The sequence below is a fragment of the Lonchura striata genome, chromosome 1, assembly GCF_050655825.1.
Source record: "Lonchura striata isolate lonStrDom1 chromosome 1, ASM5065582v1, whole genome shotgun sequence".
NCBI classification, from domain to species: domain Eukaryota; kingdom Metazoa; phylum Chordata; class Aves; order Passeriformes; family Estrildidae; genus Lonchura; species Lonchura striata.
In genome coordinates this window covers 36,509,260-36,521,605 of record NC_140703.1, presented here as the reverse complement: position 1 = coordinate 36,521,605, position 12,346 = coordinate 36,509,260, and the positions used below count along the sequence as shown (strand labels likewise).

Genomic DNA, 12,346 nt, shown 5'->3' with positions numbered 1-12,346 from the left:
AATTCATATACTCATGAACACAAGGCAATGTTTGCAGCAGAAGAGTTTGCTAAACTACTCAAAAGAACACATACTTAAGACTATTGCTTTAAACTTGTATTGCAAACTACGTGAAAATATTAAACGATTGCCCCAGTAGAGGGCTTCAACACTTTATACACAAGTCGTTTACAATTCGTACCTGATTTCTAGTCTCATGCTTGAGAAACAGCTACTTCAGTTTACAAAGAAGTGGACATATCCCACCAGCAGTAAAGCTACTATGTGTTATTTTTAAAGCATTAATTGATGTGCGAGATGTTTTGACTGGAATTGTTTTAGAAGTACTTAGAAATTTCAATTTAAGAAAGCTGTTTAATAAATCAAGCTTTCAAATACAAAAGGAGTCTCGGCTTCAGAAATAATGTTGCATTTTCCAGAAGGAGTGAGACATCAGTAACGTTTTTTAAGTGAACTTTCCCAGAATTCTACCATCATCAACAAATCATGTACTTTACATAAGGCAACAAATGCAAAAGTCAGGAAGCTTTAAATTCCATATTGGATAAGTCATCTCTTGTATTATTATGCAAATTACCATTACTTTGTGAGACAAGTCATTAGGGACAAATTAAAACTTTCACATCTACAAATCAAAAACTGTTTTTAAGATTAGGAACTGAAGACTGAAATAGATCATTAGGTCACAGGCTGAACTGCAAAAGACTTGCTCCATGTCTGTGCTTCTCCTAAGCGTCCCTTTTCGTAAATGCAAGAGACGACAGCACCATTAAAAAAAAAAATCGTTAAAAAAAAATCTCAACTAGGGCTATAGCCCAAAGTTACATGAGACCTGAATAATCACTGCTACTGGGAAACAATAGTGGTATGAAGATTCACAGGAAGCTGATTGCAGGTGTCCTACAGCTTCTCCTCCTTAGCTCCTGCCTCTTACTTCATCTGAAGCAGAATATTGCTTCAGGCTAAGTAAAATAAAACAACAGCTGCACAACTACATAGCTAGTCTTTCTGCAAATGAGCAGCTGTAGTAGAAAATTGTCCCTCTGGCAGACAGGAGGAGTATGATAGTTCTTCTCATACTCTACTAAAAGCCATGAGCAAATATTCCAAAGGAATTCCAGTAAAAAAATAAGAAAGTTGGCTAAAGAAAGAAACTATGAAGGAATCAGAGAAAAGACTCAGAGAGAAAACTGAATACTTCAAAAGAAAGTTGCAATAATGCAATTATCTGTATTTGAAATAATTACAGTTACAAAGAATATTTCTAAGCAAAAATAATAATGGATTGCCTCCAGAAATTTAAGTCAATTACAGAAAGGGAAGCAAAGCTGCAAGAAACTTCAGGTGATTCTGCCAAAACCAGAGACAAAACATGAGTTTGTTGAAGCACAAAAATACCATAAAAGGAATGTGTTTCTGTTTCTACTGGAGAACACAAAAGTATCCACAGAACTAGGAGTTAATTCACCTCATCACCCAGTTACACTTCAGCATGTAAAGGCAAGTGAACCATTACAATGGTGGTTTTCCCAGCTTTTCTACAAATCTCGGGTGATCCAGGGAAAAGCAATGATCCTTGTCCCTCAGTTCTACAAGTTACCCTCTTTATACCATCTCAGCTTGAAACAGAACCTGTCCCCAGCACAGACATGGAGCAAGTCTTTAGCTGGGCCTTTCTCTATCCTAGTAGTAGCCTCTAGACAAAACCAAAGCAGCTAACATTAGTGTATTAGGAATCAAGTTCCCAACAAGCTCCTTCAAGTTTACTTTCACTTACACAGCTTCTCACAGACACCTACCCAACACAGGGCAGGGTTCTGGCTTACTGTCTTCCTTAAAAATACACATTTTCTTTCACAATAAGAAATCAAGGAAATTACACTCTGGCTTAATTATAGAGATATTTCCTGTTCAGAATGGGTAATTACAGCATCACAACTTCCTTCCAAGTCATCCGTCCACATTCTCATTTAAAGAGGGCTACTCCATTAGCTACAAGCAGATAGGGCTACTATGCCACACTCATTGAAGAGGCCAACCCTAAATGTCTATCACAACAAAGCTGTTTTAAGTCCACTCCACAACACACACATGTACACAAACATTTTTAAGCTACTGAGCAATCGCTGCTACAACAGCTTCACAAAACCAACCCAGTGAAATTTACTAGGCATTAACTTCAGGTATTCCTAATATTAATTATCCACCACACAAACACAAGCACACCATCCTCTCAGAATCATTAAAAGAAGGAGTGAAATCTAGCAACAAGTCTCCCAGTACCATTTATACTCGAACAACCTAAAGCACTTGTTCTTAGCATCACTATCCAACACTCAGTGTGAGGACAAAAAAACTAACAAGAAAGAAAGGGTTGTACCAATCTCCACGTACAAGTTAAAACCACGAAGTAGTTTAGAGCTCCCACTGCTAAGATAGGTGTAAAAACTGGGACAAAGTCCTAGTGAAACTAGGTTTTCCATAAAAGAAATTAATGAACTATTCTTCGAGGGTTCCAAGACTACTAAACTTGATTTCTGTAAAACAAGTAATCCATCACAACAAAAGCAGCATTCAGACTACCAAACAGAATTCTTATCCCAGCTCTTAGTTCTAAGGCTGGACCTTCAAAACTGAAGAAAAAAACAGTATCATGGATTCAAGTATATAGCCTTGATGATGTTACTACCTATCACAAGCCATATCCACTTGTAAATTAGAAGTCTTTCTCCCTCAAACCAGACAACTAAGCTTTGTAATGGGAGAGAAAACATTCTTTGAAGTATATTACATTTTAACCACCATGAGCTAAGGAAAAAAATTCCTTTTTAACTTCCTTGATAAAGATAACCATCGCTGAGCAAAAGAGAGGTAATCTAGGATGGAGAGCACTTCAAACTCCACACACTATCAGGAGCAAGATAAATAAGAACAGATACTCATGAACTTATATTCCTATGTCAGACTTCCCTCCATTTTTATGAGTTAACTTGAGGCTGAGCTAGTTAAATCTGTTCGTGATAGCTCAAGCCTAATGAAGAAAGAATGTCAGTAAGAGGACTCGGAAATCTTGAGATCTGTACAAGAAATCAACTAACAAGAATGTATGTCATGGTCACAGAACATGCTACAAAACTAATGCAGTATGGGAAAACTCAACTTATCCACTCACCAGGACACAACCTATAGCAAGTTTACCTGTATTATCATAATAAGCAATAATCAGAAAAATATTAAGGCAGCATGTTGCCTATGAAGACAGGTATATTAATTGTAATGTACAATGAGCCATCACTTCATAGGCCTTACCAAGTTAAACTGTTTGTTGTGAAAGGAAGATATGTACAAACAGTTGAGAAGTGGGGCTTGAGTCACAGCTTGTGTAAAAAATATTTATTTTAAAGCATACAACCATAAAGGGTATGAACAAAGAAAAAGTTCAAAATACAAGACTATGTGTCATTTCCTGATGCCAGAACAGAGACTTTTAACAAACATATTAGGGTACAAAACATCTAGCCATGATCTATTTTAGCCACTAAAAAGAGGGACTACTTAAAAAATCAAGTTTGCTTGGCTTTGATAAATATTCTCAGAGAGAGGCAGAAACTAACAGACTCCTGACAGTCTGGAGTAGAAAAAGGAAACACAGAATTGCTCTTCTTATCCAGCAACTACCAGATAGCTTTCTAAGGAAGTCCAGGCACTCTTCTGCAGCAGCACCCTGGAGGTCTCCATTAGGTTGTCTCCCAGCAGCCCTGTTCAGAATATCACCCTTTTACACACACACACATCCCCACCGGAAGAGCAGTTTTCTGACCATCTTCATATTCTTTTCAACAAAGCTTATACCACAAAATAATTCAGCTCCTAAAAGCCTTAGTATTGAAACTGTACTTTTAGCACAACTACAGGCTAAACCTGGCAAAGTTTGTTTTCTAGAAAGCCTCACTTCTGTGTGAAATCCAGTAACATCACGATTTCATACATACGCCATATGACAAGGTGTTTTCTCTACCTGCCAAGAAGTTACTCAAAGCCCAAAGATTTCCTCAGTGTTCTGACTCCCTTAGTTAACCAAATCTAACAAGACCACTCAGTTACTATCATCTTCCACCAAAAGATGTAATGAATGAGGGAATACCAAAAAAGAGAGAGGCAGCTAAAAAATGAATTCTGAGGCTACCGTAAAAAATTAATTACTTTGCTCCCAGGTACTTGCAGAACAAGAATTTCTTAAACCTTTAACATGCACACATTTTGGTGGAAAGAAGAAAGAACCACAGTACAATTAATCCTACTACTATCATCTGGTGTTTTCATTTGGATACAGAACAATTCAGGAGGCACAAACTCAAGACACATGAAGACTCAACCTTCTCCTGCAGACGTGGGTGTGAGGAAGGGAGCAAGCACACATATAGAAGGCATAGACACACAGATCTCACCAATATCTTTAATATGTATTTGGGAAAGTGAAAGGGAGGGGGCAGAGGGGGCCATCCTTAAAAGGCCTAGAATAAACAGATGCAAGACAATCAGATTTTCAGACCAATAACTTCCTCAGTCCTGCAACTTCACAGCTTAGTGGAAGAAACGCTAGTGTGAACTTTGATGCTCATCATTCTCTTCATAATCACAGGTGATAGAAAACCTTTTGAGCCTTTCCACCTTTGATCTGTTCTTAATAGAAGCTGAAAAATGGCTAGACCCTGTATGGTATGCTAAGACTATTGGATCCAGCTTTACTGAAGTTCTAAAGAAGTCCCCTTAGATTCATATTCCCAAGTGAATGAGACAGACTAAAAAGAAGACTAAGAACATCCTCACAGAGAGATTTTCCCCTCAGTCGTTTCACATATTTTTCTCCATGGAAGATTTACATGATTGTTAAAGAAGGTTGGTTTTTTTGTTTTTTTTTTTTCCCTCCTGGTAGATTACCTGGAAAATAATTAAGATAACTGATGAGCTATTCCTTCCTGAAACTCCTGCACCTCCTCTAGAGAATGGGGGAGTGCTGCCCTAGCACGACGCAAATGAGACCAATTAGTGAGGAAATTGCAGCCCATTCCTCTGCCTGGCCTCCGTGGTTCTCTCTCTCCCCCTAAGAAAGGGGTATGGGGCAGGTCCTGTCCTTCAGGAGCTCACGTTGTCCGGGACTCTATGCATAAAGAAGACTGGCAAGGCCCCTTTTGGAGAGCAGATATACTGAACAGCCTCTCCCAAGCTCTCCATCGCCACGTCCCCGACCCTACGCCCCCGCCCTCAGGCTATGCCCTATGCTGAAACCCCGAGCTCCTCCGCCTGAGGAGGCTTCCCGTCCCCACGAGGCCGGTGGGATGGGCAGCAGCCCCACAGCGGACCCCGGGGCAGGCCGGGCAATCCCGCTCCTCGGCGGGACGCTCGGGGAGATCCCTCAGGCCGCCGCTGCCGCCGGTACTCACAGTCCAGGTGCTTCTTCTTGGGGCCCATCACCTCGTGGGTCGTGGCCTTGCACACGGTTTTCGAGACGGCCGAGCCGGTCACGCTGTGCTGCGCCGCCGTGATGCGGTCGGTGAGGCTTTGGCCGGACATGGCGGGTTCGCTGGCGGCGCTGGAACCGAGCGCGGCTCCGCTCCCTCCTCAGGGGCCGGGACGGGAGGAGTCGCCGGGGGGATGGAGCTGCGCGGGCTCCTCACCCCGCCGTGCCGCAGGCGGCCCCCGCTCCGCCCTCAGGGACGGACCTGTCACCCGAGCAGGGACCCCTCCTCCTCCTCCTCCTCCCGCCCCCCTCCCCCGGCCGCCGTCCCCTCCCCCTGCGCGCCCGCCCGGCCGGGGCCAGGGACACGCACTGGGCGCCGCAGGAAAATGGCGGCGGCCGAGCTCCTCCTCGGGCCTTGCAGGGCCTCTCCCGCGTCACGTGACCGCCCGCCGCCCCGCCCGCGCGGCACGCGCCGCCCCCCTCAGCGCCGCGGGAGCGCGCAGGGGGCGGGAGCCGCTCCTCAGGCAGGGAGCGCTTCCCGCGGCGCCCCCGGGCAGCCCCCTCAGCCCCGGGCAGCCCCCTCACCCCCGGGCAGCCCCCTCAGCCCCTTGGCAGCCCCCTCAGCCCCTGGGCAGCCTCCTCACCCCCGGGCAGCCCCCTCACCCCCGGGCAGCCTCCTCAGCCCCGGGCAGCCTCCTCAGCCCCTGGGCAGCCTCCTCACCCCCGGGCAGCCCCCTCAGCCCCGGGCAGCCCCCTCACCCCCGGGCAGCCCCCTCACCCCCGGGCAGCCCCCTCAGCCCCGGGCAGCCTCCTCACCCCCGGGCAGCCTCCTCAGCCCCGGGCAGCCTCCTCAGCCCCTGGGCAGCCTCCTCACCCCTGGCCGCCCACTCAGCCCCTGGCCGCCCTTCCCTCTGCGGAGACTCCCGTGCCTCTGGGATCTCCGCTCGGGAGTTTCGGTGCGCCCCTGTTCGGGTTCAGAGCCGGGTAAAGTCCCCGTGGAGCGAGTGGGGGAGTGGGGGGTGTCTCCGCCCCTGAAGGAAGTAATTTTGTATTTCTCAGCCTGCAAAGGTTTTGTGGAAGCTCCTTTGGTGTCACCTAAGGCTAGGGAAAGCTCAAAGGGAAAAAAATAATCTGTTCTTAGGCAGCCAAGGTTTCGGGGCCGGCTGGTTGCTGCGATCGGGCTTCTCTTCGGAGTTGTTTTTATTTGTAAGCTCCCCAAAAACTTCTCGAATGCACATCATGGCTAGGATAAAAATACTGGAGGTTTTCAGATCTTTCGCGATTTGCCTCCCACTGTTCTGCTAGCCAGCTTCTTGAACTTACTCGGTGGCTCTGCCCTTGGCAGCCTGGGATTTGTGCGAAGTTACTTGGGTTTTGTTCATAAAAATCAGAAACTTCCTTAAGGTGCCTTCTCGCAGCCTGGTACCTACAGCTGCAAACCCGGCTACGCGTATCCCAGCGACAGACGGTGAGGAGCGGCTGCTGGGCATCCTTAGCTCCCGCTGCCCAAGCGCCGCCCCAGCCTCCAGCTATCTGCGCCCTCCATTGCCCCTTGCAGCAGGACTCTTCTCCTCCTCCCCAAACACACAGCAGTGAATAGCACAGGATTCCACAAAGTTCTTCCTCTCCCAGAAGAGACTCCTGAGAAGCTGTCTTGTAAGTGTCCCCCATCCATTCAGCCACTGAAATATTTATTGGGCAGTTTAAAGAGAAGGAGTATACAAATGACACTCAGCTCTGTCTGCCTGACAGGATGTGTAAGTAGGATTATCTGTTTATAATGTATAAGGAAAATTGGTGTCAGAAGAAGAACATCTGGTGAAAGCTGAACCCAAATAGTGCCACTTGTGTGTGTGTAAGGAAGGCTAGCAAGATGTAGAATTTGCTTTCTTTATAATGCCAAGGTCTTTGAGCATATTGTATTTGCACTTCTTGGCTCCTCCTGACCTGCTTTAGGACTCCCATGCTAAGGACAGGGGGACATCCATGCTGGAGAAATAAATCACTGATGTATACAGCAGCAGACTCTGGCTTAAGACAGCTTTAGCATAAAGCTTCACACTGTGGAAGCACAGGGGCTGCTATAGGCTACTGATAGAGCAACACACATTGGTATTTTTAATGCTAACTTCAGCTAGGGCCTGGATTTCAACATTCCATTTCAAGCTGCTATCTGGAGAAATTCCATGGAATTGGCCTGAGTAAGTTAGGCTCCATCAAGTTGTTCTTAGATGATGCCTGTCACTTTCTCCAAGAGCAGTGAAACTATCCAAACAGAGGAAGCTTGTGACTCTAGGAGTTAGTGAGACCAGATTTGGACAAAATATCTGATTCCTAAGGGAACAAAAAGTGACCTCGATCTTAAAGGTCCAAAACTAAAAATAAATTTTGCCTTTTTTACAGCTGTTCTTGTTCACAGAAAACTCACAGTTTTACTCCACAGTTAAAAATTCTGCTTGTGCATAAGCAGAAATGGATGAAAGAACTGATAGCAAAATGTATTTTGATAATTATTTGTTGGTTTTTAATTGCTTGGGAGACAATGCCATTGCAGCAAGAAGCTTGAAGCACTATGATAGATAATATCTGAGCACCTCCCAAAGATTTGGAAATTGAAATCAAAATATTATCTCTTTTCCTTTCCAACCTGGAGAAAACAAGTTTGATTAGCTTATAACTCATTTGTTTTTGTTTGTGTGCCTGGGTGTGCTTGAGAATGAAAAGAGGAAGGAGAAGGAGTACATATCTAAAGAGAAACTACTCCAGACACAGGAGTCCTATGTTTAGTGAAGCAGTAAACCTAAACAACATTCTTTTCTCTTGTGAAAAGTTCTTCCAGAATCTGGATCTAACTCTTGTGAAAATGCTGTATCATGCATTCACAAGCTCTCCGATATTGACGGTATTTAGCTGATATTCAGCTATCCTGGAAGGACAAACAAGCTATCAGATATTTTTCTTCCCATGTGTATTGTATAGTACTGAAAACCTAGCCTCAGCATGACCTCTGTAATTTATTATGTATATCATTTTCTTGCAACAATGTCATTTCCACTCGGTGAGGTGCCTGTCACACTGTAATGCCTGCATTCCACCAGGGTGATTTGGTGTTCCCAGTGCTGCTGGCAGCCATGCTCTTCCTCCTTGCTTCATGGAAGCACTACTAGGAGATCCATGGTTTGGGGGCACTGCTAATTAGCTTCAGATCTAAGCCAGGTGTTTTGGCTGAATTTCAGGTCTATTAGAAATCAGCCCATCTGAGCCAGAAAACTAGTGAGGAACAAAGCTGAACATATGCTGATAAACTGTTGCAGACTCATTACCAAGGATTTGAGGCCATATCTGCTAACAACAACAAAAAAACCCTATCAACCATAATTTGGGAAGCTAAGGGGTCTAGTGAAGAAAAGTTGAAAAGAAAGAATAAGTTTGAAATAGAGATGGAACAACTGAAGGGAAATGTGATGGAGCAAGGAGGCAATGGGGTGGAAAAGCAAAGGTAGCAAAGCCACCTATGTAAGGTTGGGAAATGCCCTATCACTGTTGTATAAATTATTTGGAAATAAGTTACAATCCAGATGTTCCACATGACCTATTTAAAGGATCACTGCGGTTTCATTTGCTCTTAAGGGTTATAGTATTTTCCCCAGGTTTCAGGGAAGGTGGTTTTGATGTCCGCTCCAGGAACTCAGCATCTGTTTGAGTAGACATAAGATGTAGAATAGACTGCAGGAAATAGAAAACACCAGCTCCCCCAGTGTAGCTCTCTATGACATTTGTCCATGTCTGTGGCCACTATACGGTCCATTGCTTGTGCACCTCTGGCAACAGAGAACTCCAGAGCAGCTGCACAGCTAGAACCAGGCCACTCCCTGAATATATGCAGAAATCTACAGTTAGTGATGCACTTTTTGAGTAGCCTGATTTTGCCCAGCCTAGTAGAACTGTGCCAGTTTAACTCCAATGTATTAATTTCAAAACCATGTTCAAAGAGTTCGGCAAAGATTTACCCAATTTTGGTTTTCTGTGACTATAGTAAGAATTCAATATCAATTGCATCACCATAGCAACTTAATAAAATAATTTTATAGACAATAATGAACTTTTTCCAGTAATGCCTCTAAGAAGATAGAGAAAAGTAGAATAGAAAAAAGAAAAATTATGGTTAAAATAACACTTGTTAGTGGCACAATGAAATTAAGTATTCCAGGAGTATGGTTCCTGTTACTTATTCATGCTGCCAACAAGACCAGAAGCCAACAGAGATAGGCAAGGTGTCCACATTGCTTGGCTAGAAGGAAATGAGGCAACCAGATCACTGATCACTGCAATCTGGAATATTTCAAAATAGTAATGAATCACAGTGTAATTAGGATACTTATTAAAGTGATATACCTCTTCACTACTCCAAATGTGCTTCTTCACAGGTTTTCCTTTTGCTTTGCTTGTATCCAGCTCCTTCCTTTCCTAATGATCATTATTTCATGTTAATTCCTGTTTCAAATACATCACTCTTGTTCATCCAATTACCCACCCTAAGTCTATCCAGGATTTCCCCGCTGAAACAGGGACATTCATTTCTTGCTCTGCATTCCTCTTGTATCACCTGTGTTTCTTCAAGCTCCACACTATCCTCACATCTATTCCAACTCACTCCTTGCAAAGACAACTTCCTCAAGTCCATAGTGAATGAGAGACCTCTTTCCCAATTTTCTTCCCTTTTTCTGGAAATAGTGACAGCTTTCATGTTTCTTTTGTTCCTTTTACATTCCTATTTTGTGCCTCTCTCTGTAAGGCAAATATCCAATTTCCTTCCTCATACACAGTATTCTAAGCTCTGCAGCTTGTGTTACCTTCTCATGCAGCTCCAGTTATCTAGTAGTCAATGTCCCTTGCAGTGCTGTTCCCTGAAAAGAAGCTGACTTTGTCAATAAAGAAAGCAGCTGTCCAAAAGCTAATGTAATTTTGACATGAGAAAAACACATAGGAAGGGACAAAAATAAGTCAGTACCATTGCACAGGAGGGGAGCAATAGAACTAATTTTATTCACTTAGGAGCAGGATATCTGTGTAGGAGCTCCCAGGCTTCATGAGAGTATCTAAGTAGATGTGGACAACAAATATGATGCTTCCGAATCCTCTTGTGTGTTCTAACACTTTTCTCTCCTTGTCCTGAGATGAAACTTGCACACTGCAAGATTGATTGTGTCATTTAGGGTATAAGCAGGATTCCTACTTGGCTGACAAATGCACATAGTAAATGTCTTTGAGTGTGAGAGAGAAAGGAAACAAGCTTACTTACATTTTGTTCACACTTCCCAGTGGGTGTGTCAAACACTGACACCTCTGAAGAACAAGAGGCCTACTGTCTTCTCCACCTGCCATGCACTGCCCATCAGCAAACATTCTTAATGCACTCCTGCTGCTGCTCTTTCCTACTGTGGTTTTTTACACATCTTTTCTTGGCAATGGGAACTCTCACAGTAGCTCAATCAGATACTGAATAAGGAAAAGCAAACCTTACAACACAGCTTCACCAGCATGGTAAGTGCACCTATACACTTCCCCAAAATTTCTGTGGGCCATCTGTCATACAGGAAAAAAAAGTGGCCCCATCCCTGCTAGTGACACTTCATCCCTTCTTCCTAGTTTGATGTCGAAAGCCTAGGGCCTTGCTGCCAAATGCTCCTCCCCATCATTGCAGGCTGGCAGTGTTTGTGAGACTTGGCAGGAGACAGCATTTGATAAGAATCCTTCTCTGAGCACCTTTGAGAGGGCACTGTCATTCATTTCACTCCCCTGCCAGTTCACAAACACCAAGACAGCAGGGCAAGTACAGGAGGAACTGCATTCCTTTTGGGCTCCTGTAACTTGGAAGCAGCCCCTATCATTTCCTTCAGTCACCTTTGAGCCAAAAGCAAGCAGAACACACTCCAGCCCAAAGGAATATTTTTAAGGAAAGATATAAGCAAACTGACAGGCAGTGTATCAGTGGAACAGCCATTGCTGCCAAGCTAAAATTGGTGCTTAGACTCACAGTCTTTAGCACATATATGTGCAGCAGAGCTTAATCAATACCCTCATTAATGTTGAGGATCATGTGCTCATGCTCTGTGTCTGGGAAAGCTTTACACCCACATGAATTTTGATGTGGAGCTGAAACAAAAATGTTGATGCTGGCAATGCCAACTATAGAGAGTAAATAGCTGGGGCTTGCCAATGCTGACTTGAATGGGACTTCTCACCCAGAAGAAAGCCTACATATGAAAAGTATTCTCATTATCAGGTCTGTGCAGTAAAAGTAAATCCTGGTTTTCTTCCTGAAGCAAATAAATCCATTTATGCCAATGAGTTGATTTCAAGCTCTGTATGGATAGTTCTACTCTCTGGTCTTTATGTGAGATCTGAATCTTGCCCACTGGAGTGAGTCAGGCTATCGGTGTTTGGCTCTGTGCTTCAGGGGTCAGTGACTGCATTTACATGTGGGCAAGACTTCATGCTGATTAAATCAAACTACTGCACTGAAAAGAACACTAAATAAATGCCTCCTAACATTCTGATGGTGTATAAGCTATTCTAAATCTAAAAATCCATAAAGGATTTGTCCTAATTCATTCCAGTACACACAAGTACAAAAATGAAAGTGCTTTCTATTTAGTAAAATTAAGGAAATGCATAAAAAATAAGTTAATGGCAATTTAAAATTGCTTTCTTTTTCAGGATCTGAGAAGCAAAGAACTGTGAGTAATATCAGAATGAATGGTCTCGCCTTCTTGTCATCCTGTGTTTCCTAGTTGTATTACTTAGAACTCAAAAGCCAATACTTTCTTAGTAGCAGTGGCACAGTGTCTTGATGACATGCTTCCACCACAAACCTTGTCTAGA

General features: G+C 43.8%; 1 protein-coding gene across 9 annotated transcripts in view; it reads right to left on the bottom strand.

Moving 5' to 3' along the window:
• PICALM (phosphatidylinositol binding clathrin assembly protein) overlaps positions 1 to 5,713 on the bottom strand; it is a 65,669-nt gene extending 59,956 nt beyond the window's left edge. For all 9 annotated transcript variants that reach the window (XM_021536217.4, XM_085574526.1, XM_021536219.4 and 6 more), the window contains exon 1: positions 5,445 to 5,713. In XM_021536217.4, coding sequence (XP_021391892.1) covers positions 5,445 to 5,574 — 130 coding nt within the window. In that variant the 5' untranslated portion in view covers positions 5,575 to 5,713. The remainder of the gene's footprint in view (positions 1 to 5,444) is intronic.
• Positions 5,714 to 12,346: the final 6,633 nt, after the last annotated feature.